This window comes from Panthera tigris, chromosome C2 (genome assembly GCF_018350195.1).
Source record: "Panthera tigris isolate Pti1 chromosome C2, P.tigris_Pti1_mat1.1, whole genome shotgun sequence".
Lineage (NCBI taxonomy): Eukaryota > Metazoa > Chordata > Mammalia > Carnivora > Felidae > Panthera > Panthera tigris.
Window position 1 is genome coordinate 11,636,800 of NC_056668.1, and position 17,480 is coordinate 11,654,279.

At 40.7% G+C, this 17,480-nt stretch overlaps 2 protein-coding genes and 1 long non-coding RNA gene across 14 annotated transcripts in view; 1 reads left to right on the forward strand and 2 right to left on the reverse strand.

Moving 5' to 3' along the window:
- SON (SON DNA and RNA binding protein) overlaps positions 1–680 on the reverse strand; it is a 33,081-nt gene extending 32,401 nt beyond the window's left edge. For 2 of the 6 annotated variants that reach the window (XM_042999239.1, XM_042999240.1), the window contains exon 1: positions 521–676. In XM_042999239.1, the coding sequence (XP_042855173.1) occupies positions 521–597 (77 nt within the window). In that variant the 5' untranslated portion in view covers positions 598–676. Of the gene's footprint in view, positions 1–520 lie in introns of all 6 variants that reach the window. The other 4 variants (XM_042999242.1, XM_042999244.1, XM_042999241.1 and 1 more) reach the window with 3 other exon arrangements.
- The window catches only part of GART (phosphoribosylglycinamide formyltransferase, phosphoribosylglycinamide synthetase, phosphoribosylaminoimidazole synthetase), a 29,063-nt gene continuing 11,601 nt past the window's right edge, over positions 19–17,480 (forward strand). Inside the window, exons 1-11 of one of the 7 annotated variants that reach the window (XM_007090431.3) lie at positions 19–243; positions 4,512–4,697; positions 7,480–7,575; positions 8,041–8,215; positions 9,453–9,564; positions 10,401–10,469; positions 11,003–11,128; positions 13,576–13,663; positions 13,887–13,972; positions 14,165–14,333; positions 16,409–16,640. In XM_007090431.3, the coding sequence (XP_007090493.2) occupies positions 4,553–4,697; positions 7,480–7,575; positions 8,041–8,215; positions 9,453–9,564; positions 10,401–10,469; positions 11,003–11,128; positions 13,576–13,663; positions 13,887–13,972; positions 14,165–14,333; positions 16,409–16,640 (1,298 nt within the window). In that variant the 5' untranslated portion in view covers positions 19–243; positions 4,512–4,552. Of the gene's footprint in view, positions 244–876; positions 894–1,650; positions 1,743–2,349; positions 2,717–3,195; positions 3,214–4,511; positions 4,698–5,802; positions 6,193–7,479; positions 7,576–8,040; positions 8,216–9,452; positions 9,565–10,400; positions 10,470–11,002; positions 11,129–13,575; positions 13,664–13,886; positions 13,973–14,164; positions 14,334–16,408; positions 16,641–17,480 lie in introns of those variants that run through there. The other 6 variants (XM_042999247.1, XM_007090429.3, XM_007090430.3 and 3 more) reach the window with 6 other exon arrangements.
- LOC122242062 overlaps positions 10,402–17,480 on the reverse strand; it is a 33,000-nt gene continuing 25,921 nt past the window's right edge. Inside the window, exon 3 of the long non-coding RNA XR_006222234.1 lies at positions 10,402–10,588. This is a non-coding gene — a long non-coding RNA (uncharacterized LOC122242062). The remainder of the gene's footprint in view (positions 10,589–17,480) is intronic.

The following is a 17,480-nucleotide window of genomic DNA, read 5'->3' on the forward strand; positions in this document are numbered from 1 at the left end:
GGGCCCAAATAATCTAATTAAAGGATCCCGACCCCCAAAGTGATCTCACGCTTGCCAATAATAAAGCGGATTTAAGATTACTCAAGAAACGGCCGTTAGAGACCCTTTCCGGTCAGAGGCACCGGCCGGCGAAATCCGCGGAGGCGGAGAGGGGGAGGGGAAACGCGGCGGCGGCGGAGGAGGAGCTGAGGCAGGAACTAGGCCCGTCCCTGGTGGACAACCAGGCCTACGAGTAGCTAAAAGGTAAGGGATGGCCAAACGGGAAAGAAAAATGAACATCACAACCCGTCGCTAGAAGAGGGAGTCTGGGGTTACCTCGGAAAAGACAAAGTTCCTCGCAGGGAAGGGAGGGAGCGGATGGGGGGGGGGGGGAGGGCCCGGAAAATGGATCCCAGGCCCAGGCGGGGCTGTAGCGGGGCCTGAGGCGAGGAACGACGGCGTCTCTGAAGAAGGGTGCCACGGAAGGCTAGACGGGGCCCTATCGGTCCCTTGGGAGCAGAAGAGTCTGGGAAGCGTTTACCTGGAAAGCTCCTGTTGAATTTCCCGGAATTTACTGACCACGAAAGACCTAAAAATCTGCTCGATGTTGGTCGCCATGGCGTCCGCTCCGTTCTCTCAACTCCTCCTCGCTAGTCCTCCAGGCTCCCAGCATGCCTCGGGAGGAGGCGCAGCGGCCAATTCCGTCTCTCGCCGTCCTGATTGGCTTCTGCGGGAGCGTCTGGACTGGCACGCTCCGCCTCTGGACCAATCAGTGAGCACGGCCTAGTTCTCCTCCGCTGTTTCTGAGCGGCTGGGGTAGAGGTGCTGACGTTTGCGCCGCGCACGACTATGTCCGCCATGTTAGTGACTGACGCAGGCGCCATTACAGGAGAAGCGTCTCTAGAGGCGGCTGTGTCAGTTTACGTTGTCAATCTCCAACAGTGTTTGGGGAGGCTTAAGAGGTTTACTAAATACTCGAGATTAAATAGCATGACAAAAAGGAGCAAGAAGGGCTACGTGCTTTGATACGGGGCCTCCGCCGTTCCCGGGTGGCGCCAAGTTGTGTTTTGGCAGGGAGATGCATCCGGAAAACCATTTATCTGCGCCCGCCCCACTGTGGTGTGAATACGAAGGACATGTTTTTACCCCCATCTTTCTCTTACGGCGTCCTCAGCCTTTTTTTTTTTTTTTTTTTTTTTTTTTTTTGTTAAAGCAGTAGGGCAGAGATCTTAGGCGACCTGCCGTTCAAAGTCTGGTGCATTCTAGTCTCGTCGGGAGTCGAGCGTGTCAGGAGGTTCTCGGCAGTAGCTAGTCAGCTCTGACTCGTTAACAACACACAATAAGCTAATCGTGGGTCTAGCATTTTGGCGACCCCCCCCCCCCCCGCCCTCAGAGCTGTGAGGCCTCCTAAGGGGGAATGAATAGAGACGATACGTGGCCCCCGATAGTGTAATGATCCATTATAAACGCGCAAGGTCTTGGTAGCATTACTGTGGAGTAAGCTCAGGCCGCGCACTAGAGCCAGAGGGAATCACACTTGATTACCTCGCTGAGGCCACCACGGGCCGCGCTGACCAATGGGGTGGCGCGGGCCGCGGGGCGGGGCGGGGGGGGGGGGTGGGTAGAGGCACCCGCCGGATTCCGCTGGGCCGACTTCCGGCGCACGGCGGGCGCCCGGGCTCGGAGCGCGCGGGTGAGCGTGTAAGCGTGAGCTGCAGGACCGCCCTGTGTCGTTGCGGGAGCCCTCTCCGGTTCTAAGTAAAGTACGCCTATGCTTCGGTTTGGGAATTTACTATCAGGAATTGGATGAAACTGTAGGAACCGATTTGACTGTAGGGATTCTCGTCTTGGTTTTAAGTGCCGTGGGTGTGGGTGGGCCATGTGCGTTTCACTTCTTTTGACCGAGGTTGACGTTGGATTTTTCACATTCCCTCCCTTCTAAGATGCCAGGGTCTTTTTTTTTTTTTTTTAATGGGTCTGTATTTTTATGCCTTTTTTTAGGTCATAAGCCTAAAATGCATATTTTTTCTTGATGCACCCCCTGGTCTGTAGCAGATTTAGTCCACTTTCGTAATTGGTTTCTGCTTTATATCATTCACCGTGTCCTTCTCAGTTGGTTTACCTGAGTCTCTTATTCTGGTTTTAAGTTACCCGTTTAGATGGCCGAGGCCCGAGAAAGTTAAGTTCCTCGAGGTATCCCAGCTAGTAAGGGGCAGTCTCAACCCAAACCAAAGCACTTTGCAGCCCAGGCCTCCTAACCATCCCTGGTGTGGATTCCTTCAGGCTGGATCCTAATGCAATTTCTGTGATCCGCTGTGGCAGCTAGGACAGTTTTCCTTTCGTGCCCCTCATCCAAACTAAATGTTTGGGTTTTTTGTTTTTGTTTTTTTTTTCTCTAGAATTCAGAAACATTTGTTTATTTCGGGTGTTTTGATACACGTGGCAAGGCTGTTTTTTGTTAAAAATAGCTTTTGTCTGAGACAATAGCGACTTTTCTCTTCCTCAAATTTTAAGTAATCATCATCTCAACTGTGAAGACTATCCAAAGCAAAATTGCATACTTTGGAATCAAGGCTTCACTTCCTCTTAGATATGTGACATACAGCAAGTTGTTTAACCCAAGTGGACCTCAGTTTCTTATCGGTACAGGGGGGTGGTTATAGTAGCTACCTCATAGAATTCTTATGATTGTGAAGCAATTCTCGTGAAAAGCATTTAGAATAGCATCTGGCACAAAGTAAGTGCTTAAAAGTTGTAAGTGTTTTGTATTACCAGCCTAGATTTTTCTGTAAATATGTAATCCTAGCATCACTCAAGAAGTTACTGATTTCAGTTTTCTTTTCTGCTGTCTTCAGTTTGCCTTCTACCTAATGAAACGTCTTCTAGAAATTAGTAGACTAGTGTGACAAGTATTTATTCCTTTGGCTTTTCTCTCCCTGTTAGTACTTGTATCTCTTAATGTATCAACTTACGTAAGAGTAATAAAATATAACAAGCTCGCATTTATTGCTGCTGTCAGAAATTGTATTAACTGTTTATAAATGTCATTTCAAAGAAAATGTTGTTTCAGTTAACCCTTAATATAGCTTCTTAAGCAAGTTCTCCTACTTCCATCTTTTAAGATGTAAAGAAATCGAATTACAGGTAGTAAGAGTTTAGCCAAGATTACACTGCTGACTTGAGTTGAGATAGGTGTTATATCCGTCCAGCTGAGAATCAAATGCCAGAGCTATGGTGAGACGTGTTCAAGTTTGAGTTTGCCTTCTGTACCAACCTTCTAGCATATTGCACTAAGTTCTTAAATCAGGAGTCAGCAAACTGGCCCTTGTACCAAATCCTTCCTGCCACCAGTTTTTGTACAGCTCACCAAATAAGAACAATTTTCACAATTGTTACATGATTAGGAAGAATTTAAAGGAAGAATGATATTTTTAAGACATTTGAAAACTGTAAGATATTCACATTAGTGTCCATAAATAAAGTTTTATTGAAACACACTCATGATTCTTTGTGAGCCTGTGATAGCTTCCTACTGCTTAGAGCAGAACATAGGCAAACTATGACTTACAGCCCACTGCCTATTTATGTAAGGTTTCACTGAACATAACCATGTTCATCCATTTCTGTATTGTCTATGGCTGCTTTCGTGCCACAGTGACAGAGTTGAGCTGTTACCATAGACATGACCCTCAAAGATGGAAATGAAAATATTTACTCTCTGGCCCTATACAAGCCACAATCTTAAATATTTCTTCCAATTTATGATAACTTTAAAGTTTTATCTGTGGTATCTCAAGATTTAAAAGCAGGTATATTAAATTTGAGGTTTAAATTTGAAATGTTAGGATTCTTGTTTAACTAAGGATTGGTGATTGCAAATCTTTCAAAAGAGGAAAAGTAGGGGCACCTGGGTGGCTCAGTTGGTCAAGCTTCTGACTCTTGAATTAAGCTGAGGTCATGATCTCCTGGTTTGTGGGTTCAAACCCTGTGTGGAGCTCTGCACTGGCAGTGGACCCTGCTTGGAATTCTTTCTCAGTCCGTCTCTCTCTGCCCCTCCCCCGCTCACATGCCTTTCTCTCTCTCACTCAAAAAATAAATAAACTTTTAAAAAAATTTCAAAAAGAGTAAAGTAAAACTTAAAGAAAGGTGATTATTCATAGGAAAAAAAATTTTTTTTTTTAATCAGGTTAGAAGTCACCATTTAATTCCTTAACCTAGCTCTAGGCCAGTCTGCCTCATTTTTAAAATACCTACCTTGGGGCGCCTGGCTAGCTCAGTCATTACAGCATGCAGCTCTTGATCTCGGGGTCATGAGTTCAGACCCCACATCAGGGGTGGAGATTCCATAAATACATACCTCCCTAATCCTCATGAATATTGTCATCTCAAATTATGATCCCTAATTTTTCATAAATAAATCTGGGGAGTAAAATGTTATTTGTAGGATTGCAAGTGACCACTTAAATCATATTTAGAAATTGTGATTTCTAAAGTTTATGCATTATAAAATAACTGTGGTTTTCTTTCTGCAGCTTTTATTTTCCTTTGGAATTCCTGCTTTGCAGACAGAGCAATGGCAGCCCGCGTACTTGTAATTGGCGGTGGCGGAAGGGAACATACACTGGCTTGGAAACTTGCACAGTCTAATCGTGTCAAACATGTGTTGGTTGCCCCGGGCAATGCAGGCACTGCCTGCTTGGAAAAGATTTCAAATACTGGTAATCATCTTTAAAAGTGGGGAGTAAGGGTCGCCTGGGTGGCTTAGTCAGTTAAGTGTCTGACTTGATTTCTGCTCAGGTCAGGATCTCACACTTAGGAGATGCAACCCTGTGTTGGGCTCCGCCCTGAGCATGGAGTCTGCTTCAGATTCTCTCTTGCTTTCTCCCTTTACCCCTCTCCCGTACACGTGTGCTCTTTTTCAAAAAAATAAGTTAAGTAGGGGCGCCTGGGTGGCTCAGTCGGTTACGCGTCTGACTTGGGCTTAGGTCATGATCTCACAGTTCATGGGTTCAAGCCCTGCATCGGGCTCTGTGCTGACAGCTCAGAGCCTGGAGCCTGCTTTGGATTCTGTGTCTCCCTCTTTCTCTGCCCCTCCCCCACTCACACTCTGTCTCTCAAAAATGAATATACTTTAAAAAAAATTTTTAAATACAAAAAAAATAAAGTCGGGAGTAATAGCTAATAATCGTAAATGATAAATGTCAACCACATCTGTTCTTTATAGAATCGATAGTTATTCATATTTGAATGCTTTTCTTAACCTTAAGATGTATGTGGTAATTTAAATACTTGTATGTTGTAAATTTAAGGTATCTTATTCAGGGGCACCTGGATGGCTCAAGTCAGTTAAGCATCCAACTCTTGATCTCAGGGTTGTGAGATCAAGCTCCGCATTGGGCTCTGCACGGGTGTGAAGCCTACTTAAAAAAGGTATCTTGTTCAGAGGGTAGCATTTCTTTATCTTAAATTACTATAAACGTTACAAAATACATCCATTGAAAAAGTCACAGGTGCCTAAGGGTAAAGGCGTTTTGATGTGTATTTTTTGGAAATGAAAAGTTGAGCGGTGCTATTAAAAGTAAATTTTGGCAAATCTGAGTCCATAATAGACCTCAACCTTTATCTCTTTCACTGGTAAAAGTGAAAAAAAATGTTCAGTTCTTACATTACCTTAAATTCTTTAGTGACTTCCTTAGAATAGAACTCAAACTCCTAACTTCCAAAGCCCTATGCAGTCTGGCTCCTGTATCACTTTCCAGCCTGATCTTTTATGTCCTTTGTATTTTTTTCAGTGTGCTCTCTGTCCATGCAGTTCTGCCATTTTCCCAAACAGAGCTGCCTTGAACTTGGTATTTGTTCCCACCCCTAGCATGACTGGCTCCCTGTCATTCAGGTCTCAGTCTGTATGTTCTCTCCTCAAAGAGGTCTTTCCTGAAACTTCTAGGTAAAGCATGCCCACCCCATTTCATATGCTTTCAGTCATGAACCATTGTACAGATTTACTTTTCTATTGTCTATCTCCTATCATCATTTCCCTGCAGGAACATAAGCTCTAGATTGTAAGCTACATGAGGGCAAGAAACCCATCTGTCTTGTTTTTGTATTGCATCCATCGTGCCTAGTACCCTGTATGGCACATAATATTTATGGAGAGAACATGGGCCCAACAAGCCACAAACTGGGAGAAGATAACTGTGTACATAGGACCAATGGGTGAGGTATCTTAATGTATTTATTGAAGAACTGGCACATTCTGTGTAAATAACAGTTGATGTCCTGTAGACTGGCCCATGAAAATCTCTCAAGATTGCCATGAGACTGCTACCACTTGTAGCAACAGGATAGGTATTTTTCTCTTGCCACTCTCTGCTGTGCAGATGTAGTCAGCTCTGCTCAGCCCAGTTGTGTTAGCAGATACTAACCCTGAGTACATGGTTTTCTATCCTTATCCTACTCAGGCAGCTCACAAGTTGAGAACCCTACTCTTTCTGCACTTACCCCCTACACATCACAAACATCATAGTTTAAGACTTCAGCCAACTTAAGAATGGTAGTCCGGAGGTTCCTGGGTGGCTCAGTCAGTTAAACATCCAGGTGTTGATTTCAGCTCATGTCATGATCTCGTGATTCATGAGATCAAGTCCCCTGTCAGGCTCCCGTGCTGACGGTGCAGAGCCTACTTGTGATTCTCTTTCCCTCTCTCTGCCCTTCCCCCATTGGCGTGCACCCTTGCTCTCAAATAAACATTAAAAAAATAAATCTAAAAAACAAAAGCAAAAAAGAATGGTGGTCCAGATACAGTGAAGCATGAGGGTGCTTATGGAATCAACCCATACTTTGCATATGGTTGATCCTGCTGCTAATTATTTAGAACTCCATTGAGAAAACTTACCTGACTTATGGGTTGAAGAAGGAAGGTAGGTCTTAAAATTATCATTCAGTTCGTACCTTACACATCTCTGCCCAAAGACCCTTCCTGGAATAGCCTCCCAATTCACCTGACATCAAATTTGCCTGATTTGTTCACACTTGGGTTTTTTTTGTTTGTTTTCTTTTTTTTTTTTTTGCTTGCATATTTATTACCCAAAATTCCCACACAAGCATCCTAAGTGTAGGGACTCTATTAGTATCTTAACCGAGTGACTAGTATAGAATCTAGCATATAGTGGTTCTCAGTAAATCTTGAGTAAATGACATTAAAAGACAGTTTCTGAATATATCCTGTGTTACATTTTTTGCTTACAATCAATGTGACAAAGGACTTTTAATAGCTCTTTGGGAAGCTGACTGGTATTGTCATCTAACTGGCTGTAGTGATGGAGGACTGAGCTATGTTTGTTAGTTTAATGCAGTAGGTTCTGAATATCTCACAGTGAAACGATCATCTGTATCCGTAAAAGAAAACCAATAGTTAATAGGCATCTAAAAATAAAGTCCTTGTTTTTCAGCATGACTGTTAATGTTTTATCAAGTGAGGTGGGTTTGTTTTTCTGTTCACAGCCATCTCGATAAGTGATCACACTGCCCTTGCTCAGTTCTGCAAAGATGAGAACATTGAATTCGTAGTTGTTGGACCAGAGGCACCTCTGGCTGCTGGTAAAGTTTGTTTCTATTTATCAATATAATATATGCATTGCCAACAGGAGCTTAGAGATCATCTAAGATGAGGATTTTTAATCTTGTATCACATTGGAAAAAGAGCTTTCACCCTGTTGAAATGTATGGATTCTACGTGTTTTTCCCTAATGTATTAGTAATGTGATGAATGAAAGATCAAATCTGCAACTGTGGGAAACATTTTCTGTGTTCATATTATGCTCTGTTCTGGTGTCCATTTAATAATCCTGCACTTGACTCCAGCAAATAATTTTTGCTGGGTTTGAATCATATGGTACTAAAGTTTCTGTTTCTATCCTGGAGACAGTATGAATAATCTAGTTATTTTCTGCCACTACTTACCTGCTTTATGTCCCTATAGACTTAGTCTAATCGTGATTCTTCAGAGTCAGAAGGCCCTACAGAGACCTTGGTTCACCTAAGGCTGCCTGTTTCCATCAATAGGAATTGTTGGGAACCTGACCTCTGCAGGAGTGCGATGCTTTGGTCCCACGGCAGAAGCAGCTCAGTTAGAGTCCAGCAAGAGATTTGCCAAAGAGTTTATGGACCGACACGGAATCCCGACCGCACGGTGGAGAGCTTTCACCAGACCTGAGGAGGCCTGCAGCTTCATTATGAGGTAGCTAGAAGATACACGGGTCACTTTTGTGTCACAGGTTTATAGTAAGATAATTGTGGGGGGGGGGCGGAACTCATGCTGTGTAGGTTAGGACCCTGGGCATGTATAGTTGTACACTCTGTGGCCTTGCAGAAAGAAGAATGTTTTTAATATAAGTGAAGAGTTTCTAAGGGAAAAGATAACATTTGATTCGGCAGTCAGGCTCTCCTTTCACAGCCAAACTGACACAGTGGCATCTTACAACATAAAGGATATTGGCTTTTTCATAAATAATTAACTAGAGTGAGGAATCTTCACTTAGCCTTCTGCCACCTGGACTGAGATCTAAAATGACGAAACATTCTTGTTCTTTGTTGTGTTAAAAATATGAAGCAATTAGGGGCACCTGGGTGGCTCAGTTGGTTAAGCGTCTGACTGCGGTTATGATCTCACACTTAGTGAGTTTGAGCTAGGCATCCGTCTCTGTGCTGTCAGCACAGAGCCTGCCTCAGATCCTCTGTCCCCCTGTCTCTCTGTCCCTCCTCTACTTGCTCACTAGCTCGCTCGCTCTGTCTCTCTGTGTCTCTCTCAAAAGAGATAAAATAAAAACATAAAGCAATTAACAAATGATGGTAGGTACATGCCTTTGCCCTTTTGTTGACATTTCTCCCTTTTATCTGGTATGTTTTCCTTTTAGTTGAGTCAGTTTCATTATTTTTCATCCTATAGGGTTTTTAGACACTGAATGTTATTATTTTCTTATAGCCAGATGACTTGGGTAAGTAACAATTTTGTTACTTATTTTGGGTAAGTCTCCTTGTGGATCTCCACTCCCATCCAACAGAAGAAACTACCAAGAACAGTTTCTTCTGTGTACTCTCAGAAACGACTTATGTATCCACACTTAACACTGGTCTTACACAGTTACATCTTCTACTAGAATGAGAGTACAATTCACTACTTTATTCCTAAGGATCATTCCATACCTGTGCTATACAGTTGCTTCAGTTTCCAAAGACCTTGCCTATATGATCTCATGATTAGTGAAAAAAGCAAAATTGTATGTACCTTATGATCACGACTCTAAAGGAATACATAGGGGAAAAAATCCTGGCAGGAAGTATCAAAATGATGTCGGTACAAGCACTTTTTTTTCTTTCTGCTTTTCAGTTGCTATAGCTTATCATTACAACATCCTAGAGCATTTTAAACTTTTGTAAGGATTTATTGAATGTTGAAGATGACTCTATCTTTACAGTGCAGACTTCCCTGCTTTGGTTGTGAAGGCCAGTGGTCTTGCAGCTGGGAAAGGGGTGATTGTTGCAAAGAGCACAGAAGAAGCCTGCAGGGCTGTACAGGAGATCATGCAGGTAGGTTGTTCTCTGGAAAAGTCACACTGTGATGAATACTTGTAAGTTTATGAATTGTGTCACAAGGACACAGTCTAGCAAACCCATTAGTTATTTGTTGTAATACTGTGTATTATAATCCATCCCTATAAAAGGCTTTTTACAAATCTACACTGATGGCTAAACCATGATGCTATTCTTTGGAAGTAAGTTGTAGCATGCTTTATTGTCTGCTATGGAAGGTAGAAAATCCTCAGACTACAGAACATTCAAATTCTCAGCCATCGATGAAGACAAGTATTTATGTCCCAGGTCTAAGAGAAGTGAAGCATTGAATTAATACCCTTTTCTTTTATGATCTATCTTGGTTATTGATCTCCCTTGTCAAAATATATTTTCACAGGATTCTCTAGGCAAGCATATTCTAATTATAATCACACATAAGAGTTAAATGGTAATGATGAAAAAAATCTGCTTCTCTGTTACATTATTTGAAACTGGAAAGCCAGATCCCCAGAAGAGTGTTAATGATGTGTTCATTTCATCTGTACCAGTGCTAGCTCTGTATCATTGCCACTTGACAAAATAGGAAACATTCATATGGGGTGCCTGGCTGGCTCAGCCGGAGGGTCTGAGGGTCACGATCTCAGGGTTGTGAGTTCAAGCCACACATCAGGTTTAGAGATTACTTAAATAAGTAAACAAAAAAGAAAACATTCATATGTTCCTTTGAGGCTTTCAGAAAAGGAAGGGGAAATTACAATACTAGAATTGGTTCATAATAGAAATTGTGAAAAATGACAACAGTCCATTAAGTAAATATTAAAAGCTTAACTTTCTTTTTTTTCATCTGCAAGGAGAAAGCTTATGGAGCAGCTGGAGAAACAATTGTCATTGAAGAACTTCTTGAAGGAGAAGAGGTTTCTGTAAGTGTATTCATCTTCTGGGCTCTTACAGAGTATAAGAAGTTGTATTACCTGATCTATGAGCCCCAAAAAGATTTTATTTATTCTGGTTGCTTCATCTGAAAGCATAAACCCAGCACCTACAAAGGAATTTGTATATGTTTAGTATTTTGGATGCAAATGAAAAAAGAATTTATTCTCTCTTAATCACACCCAGTATATCAGTAGAGGACTTGGGTTTTTATCATCTATTATTTAAGGGGGGAAAGGTTGAAATATTTCACTTTGAAATTAGCTTTACCTTTTTTTCCTAACTCGCTCAAAAATTACAGACCCTTCAGAAACTGAGTATACAAAATCGTTTGATTCTTGATGTAAATAGCTTAGGGTTACTTATGTTTCAACTCACTTGAGAAAAAAAATTTTTTTTTTCTCCTGATTAGAGTTATGGTACATCTAGTTCTCCTTATTAAGTTGTTGTTTTTCTTTTCCTTTTTTTTTCTTTTTAAGTTTTTGCCATTTAAGATAAGTGGACTATGTTGTTTTCTCTGCAGTGTCTGTGCTTCACTGATGGCAAGACCGTGGCCCCCATGCCCCCAGCACAAGACCATAAACGATTGCTGGAGGGCGATCACGGCCCCAACACAGGGGGAATGGGAGCCTATTGTCCGGCACCTCAGGTACTTCCCAGAAGTCCAGCTCAGGTTCAGCAGTCATGGTTTGGTCTTCTCAAAGAGCCCTTGGACCATGTTTTTCTGTCTGTTTTCTGTACGTGATGCTACTAATCAGCAACTTGGATTTCCTATTAAATGACAAGTATCTCTTCTAGTTTCACTCAGAAACAAAGACCACGGGGGAAGGGAAGGAGAAAAATAGTTACAAACAGAGAGGGAGGCAAACCATAAGAAACAGAACAAACTGAGGGTTGATGCGGATAGGGGGAGGGCGGTAGAAATGGGTGATGGGCATTGAGGAGGGCACTTGTTGGGATGAGCAGTGGGTGTTGTATGTAAGTGATGAATCACAGGGATCTACTCCTGAAGCCAAGAGCACACTGTATGTTAGCTAAGTTGACAATAAATTGTATAAAAATATAAATGAATGGGGTGCCTGGGTGGCGCAGTCGGTTAAGCGTCCGACTTCAGCCAGGTCACGATCTCGCGGTCCGTGAGTTCGAGCCCCACGTCAGGCTCTGGGCTGATGGCTCGGAGCCTGGAGCCTGTTTCCGATTCTGTGTCTCCCTCTCTCTCTGCCCCTCCCCCGTTCATGCTCTGTCTCTCTCTGTCCCAAAAATAAATAAAAAACGTTGAAAAAAAAATTAAAAAAAAAAAAAAATATATATATATAAATGAATGAGTGAAAACCTTTTCTAAAGTCCTTGAAGAACTGTGGTTTGAAATCCTTCCAGCTCCTGCTCTCTACACCCTGTTTTTAACCCATGAGAGCCAATTATAGTACAGAATTTAAAAAAAAATTTTTTTTTTTTAATGTTTATTTATTTTTGAGACAGAGTGTGCAAGCAGGGAAGGAACAGAGAGAGAGGGAGACACAGAATCTTAAACAGGCTCCAAGCTCTGAGCTGTCAGGACAGAGTCCAACACGAAGCTTGAACTCAGGAGCTGTGAGATCATGACCTGAGCCGAAGTTGGACACTCAACTGACTGAGCCACCCAGGGGCCCCTAGAATTATTTTTTAATCATCTTTGGATATCCAAGGCCTAGCACATAAGTGCTCATTAAATGTGTGCGTGTCTGTGTGTGTGAAAGAGAGATGAACTGAGAACCATGTCAGACTATAATTTGTTTTTATGGTTTCTGTACTTCATAATGAGTACATAAAGTATGTTTCCAAACAATTTTTGGACAGTTTTTATAAGGAATTGCCTTGGGTGTCTTTTAAGTAGAACTAGCACTTCAGAAACTCACCCATTTTTTTCACTGATGATTAGTCACAGTTGTTTGTGCTGATAGTATATGTAGTGCCTTATACACACTTTTATTGATTAAAAGATTAAAAATAAAACAGGATTTACTTAAAGCTGTAAGATTTTTGTTTGTTTTTTAATTTTAGAAAGAGAAAGTGGGGGAGAGAGGCAGAAGGACAGAGAATCTTATTCAGGCTCCATGTTCAGTGGGGAGCCCGATGTAGGGCTTGATCCCACAGCCCTGGGATCATGACCTGAGCCAAAATCAAGAGTGGGTCACGCAACCGACTGAGCCACCCAGCACCCCAATGTTTTATAAGTATTAAAACTACTATTCAATAAAAGTGATTTTAGTATAAGAGCTATCTTTAGGGGCGCCTGGCTGGCGAAGTCAATAAAGCATGCAGCTCTTGGTCTCAGGGTTTTGAGTTCAAGCCCCACGTTGGGTATAGAAATTAGTTAAAACTTCAAAAAGTAAAATCTTTTTTAAAAACTGTGTCTAGGTCTAATTTTTGTAATTTATAAACTTTCACATTCTTAATTTTATAGGCTTATGGAATAGGCATAGAATATACTAGAAGGATACAAAAGAGCCTCAAGGTGGGAGGGGAACTTTTCATTTTTACTATCATTATGGTTTAGGAAACTCTTTTTAGTGAGTTTTAAGTGTGTACACGTTTGGAATTCTATAGGTTTACTAGTAAAGATGATTTAATACTTAGTCATAAAACAGCAGCTGACCCCGATCAGTAAATAATACATAATCTAGCTTCTGCTTTATCTCTCAGAGGTTTTCCTTCCTTTTTATAAAAGTAAGGCTAAATACTTAAAGTGTCAATGTGAAGATTTTAAAAGCTTATGAATTTAAAGTGCTTAGCCTAGGGGCACCTGGGTGATTCAGTCGGTTGAGCATCTGACTTCAGCTCAGGTCATGAACTTGAGGTTTGTGGGTTCGAGCCCCACATAGGGCTCGCTGCTGTCAGCCTGTCAGCACAGAGCCCACTTTGGATCCTCTGTCCTCCTCTCTCTGCCCATCCCCCACTTGCATTCTCCCCAAAATAAATATTTAAAAATAAGTAAATAAAGTAGTCAGCTTATCTGAAGTAGTAAAAAATGATAGTTTTCATCGTCCCATATAGTACTGCTTATAAGACTTTTTTTTAATACCCAGTTATATTTAAATATTCCTATACGATCCCCAGGTTTCGAAGGATTTGCTGCTGAAAATAAAAAATACAGTTCTTCAGAGGACAGTGGATGGCATGCAGCAGGAGGGTATGCCATACACAGGTGAGCACACTGATGTCACTGTGGGCATTATTCATGGAGCGACTTTACACCTTGACAAAACTTCCCCACTTTCTTTTTTCACCACCTTTTAATTGAGCCCTGTTGTAAAGTTTGCCATGGTTAGTGCAAAACTTCGAGTGTTAGAAACATACTTTAATTTTCAGTCACGATACAATGTTTTCATGATAGTTTTTTGGTTTTTTTTTTTCCTTTTTCATTGAAGGTGTCCTCTATGCTGGTATAATGCTGACCAAGGATGGCCCAAAAGTTCTGGAGTTTAATTGCCGTTTCGGTGATCCAGAGTGCCAAGTGAGTAATAATTAAAGACAGTATGTAAAGTGGTACTTTGTTGACATGTGTTTCTTAATCTCAGGATTTTATCAGCCTGGAAATAATTACCTTTAAGAAATATGTGCAGGTTCTGCTGGTATCTCAGTGAGTAAAATGTCTAGAGAGAACTAAAGTTTCTCTCAGTTGCCATGTTGATTTATGTTTTCCCAGGTGATCCTCCCGCTGCTTAAAAGTGATCTTTATGAAGTGATTCAGTCTACCTTTGATGGCCTGCTCCACACATCTCTGCCTGTCTGGCTGGAAAACCGCACCGCCCTAACTGTCGTGATGGCAAGTAAGGGCTACCCAGGAGATTATACCAAGGGTGTGGAGATAACAGGTAAATACCCGGGAACCAAAGGTGGGATTAGAGTGCAACAAGTAACCTGTGTTACAGCAGGCCTTCCTCCCGTGCTCTGCTCTGTGCCTTTTACGGGCCATCAGATGGCCTTTTATAAGGCCATCAGAAACCTTGAAGGGATTTTTAACCATGTTGGATGTGGGTTTCAAATATCCAGAATTACTGTATTTAAAGAATTGCCATCAGTTTCTCTTCCTCACAAGAAGACCTAAGTAGGCCTAGCCAGGTTTCTAGAATATCACTTGCTGTTTCTTTCTTTTCCACCCTCCAAGAGCCAGGAAGATAAAGGGAATTTATGAGAGTCAGAGGAACATTGGTAGAAGCTACATCAGTGAGACACATCCCAGAGGCATCACAACTAGACCCCACCCCTTCTTCCCATTTGCAGCATACCCCATAGTCACTGGGATGTCAGAATTAAAAGTTTCAAAACAATAGCCTTCTCTTCTGTTTCCCTTTATAGGAAATGAGGTATCTCTTGTTAAATGATACTAAATAAAACAGTGTCTTAAAATGCCACGTAAGTTCTAGTGCCATAAGCCCCCAGGCAGACCTCCGTGATCCCTGGCAGGCTGTAGTTTGGCCTCCCTCAGGACCCCAATAGTGCATCGGTTCAAACACCCCATTTCCTGCCTTGCCCAGACAAGTCCACTGCCCTGTGAGTCCCACACGTGGCAGCTGAGCAGGTAGGAATCGATTGCCTTTTAAAATGAACAAAGAGAAGGGATAGACTCAAGATCACTTACATTGGTGAAATTTCCCAAGACTGAGGTGACAAGTGTAATAGTCATTTCTGACACAGCAATATTAGGTATTCCCAACACCAGTAGGTATTTGGAACTGAATGCCCTGTGTTATAACATTTAGGGAAGACTTCTAACAAGTTACCAACCGCAATGCTAAGAGAAGTAATGACCAAAAAGGACAAACTGAATATATAAGCGTGTGTGGGGTTTTTTTTGTTCTTTTTTGTTTTTAATTAAGAGGTTATCTTTGTATAAGCTGCCCATGTTGGTCACTTGAGAATACAGAAAATATGGTCAGATAATATATTAGGTGTAAAATTATATATGAGAGTTTAAAAGTAATTTAAAAGAAAATTAAGCTAGGGATTTTAGACAGGGCCTGAAACCAAATGTAAATTTGTCTTAAAATTTTACAGTTGTTGTATTAGGGAAAAGATTAAGAATATGTTTTGCATTACAGTTATTCCTTTGGTTATTTAAAGAAGAAAGCAACTTAGATGGCTATGATAAAAAAGAAATTCCAAAAGTAAAAGATGTAATCAAATGAAGATTTTATTCATTGATGTTTACAGGGTTTTTGTTGTTGTTGTTGTTTTTCCTTTTTTCATCTTTTAAGTTTTAGTTTTTAATGTCCTATCAGGAGAAAATAACTGTACAGCTCACCCTTGAAGAACATGGGTTTGAACTGCATGAGTCTACTTACACGTGGATTTTTTTTTTTTTTTTTACAACACAATATACCATAAATGCATTTTCTCTCCCTTATGACTTTCTTGATAACATTTCCTTTTCTCTAACTTACCTTATTATAAGAATGTAGCATAGAGTATGCGTAACATACAAAATACACATTAATCGACTGTTGATGTTATTGGTAAGGCTTCTGTTGGACAGTAGACTATTAGTAGAGTTTTTGAGGAGTCAGAAGTTATACATGGATTTTGGACTGTCAAGGGAAGTCAGCACCCCTAACCCTGACATTGTTTAAGGTTCACCTCTATGTTTAGGTCCTAAGCTTTTCAGGACTTGGGTTCTTTTTTTTTCTTTTTTCCCTCCCCTATTAGAAGTTCTCACATGAGGCTTATGATAACACAGGTTTCTGATAATACACCTGTCACCCAATAGCAGAACGGGCTGTTCTTAAGAGAGAGGGTCTATTTGTTGTCCTGGTGCTTTATTCCTTCCTGATGGGATTACTGTGAAGATTCATTTAAGTGAAATAAAAATCTTATTTAAAAACCTTATGAAAACTAAAAACTACTTCAGACGCATGGATTGCCGTTATTATGTAAATATGCTCTCTTACAGGCTTTCCTGAGGCTCAAGCTTTAGGACTGGAGGTGTTCCACGCAGGCACTGCCCTGAAAGATGGCAAAGTGGTGACTAGTGGGGGTAGAGTCCTTTCGGTAACAGCCATCCAGGAAAATCTCATTTCAGCCCTTGAAGAAGCCAAGAAAGGACTAGCTGCTATAAAATTTGAGGGAGCCATTTACAGGAAGGACATTGGCTCTCGTGCCATAGCTTATCTCCAACAGCCCAGGTAAATTTCCTACCAAGGTGATAAAACAGCTTCAGAACTAGCACAACTTCAGAACTGGTGTAAATGGCTATGTACGAATTTCTATTAACCCTGTACTAAGTCATTCTATAATTTCTCTCTGTGGGACTGATCTGATTTTTATTTGCATTTAGTTGGAGTCAAAACTAGTTAAAACAATATTCAGATGAAATGGAAAAAGCTTCATAGTACCTTTTTGTGTTTGAAAAGTTTAAGGACTTTTTCACGTTGTATATTTTAAATATATATAATCATTTGTCAGGTACTCATAAATAAAAATGGGGATAAGAGGTTTTTATTCCTTGAGTTATCATATATTTAAACATTACTGTTGTATGTTTATCTTAATTCCTGGTTTTGTCCAAGAATTCAAGATGAAAATATTGGCCATGTAATTTTGCAACTTAATTTGTTATACTTTAAATTTTGGCGGTCTCATTTTTTACTGTGTTTATACTTATTACTGAAATATGTTTTTGGACCCCTTATATGTTGGTACATACAGCTATTTTTTTTGTAAGATCAATAAACTATTAATTGCAAATGTGGGTGTTTCAATTTATTAAATATTGTAATTACAACTCATTGAGTTCATCTGTGAGAAATAAATAGGTTTTAGGACAAAATGAGAAATTTTTAGTAACTTAATTAAACTTAATACTATTAACTTCTAGACAAACGTTTAAAGTTTAAATACTGGAAGTTTTTTAGGATTAAGAACATTAAAATACCATGCTAAAAGTTTTATTTTTCATTTTAAAATAAATAGATTCTCCATTGAAATGACCTATTTCAAGGGACTGTGGTCTTAATACTAGAGTT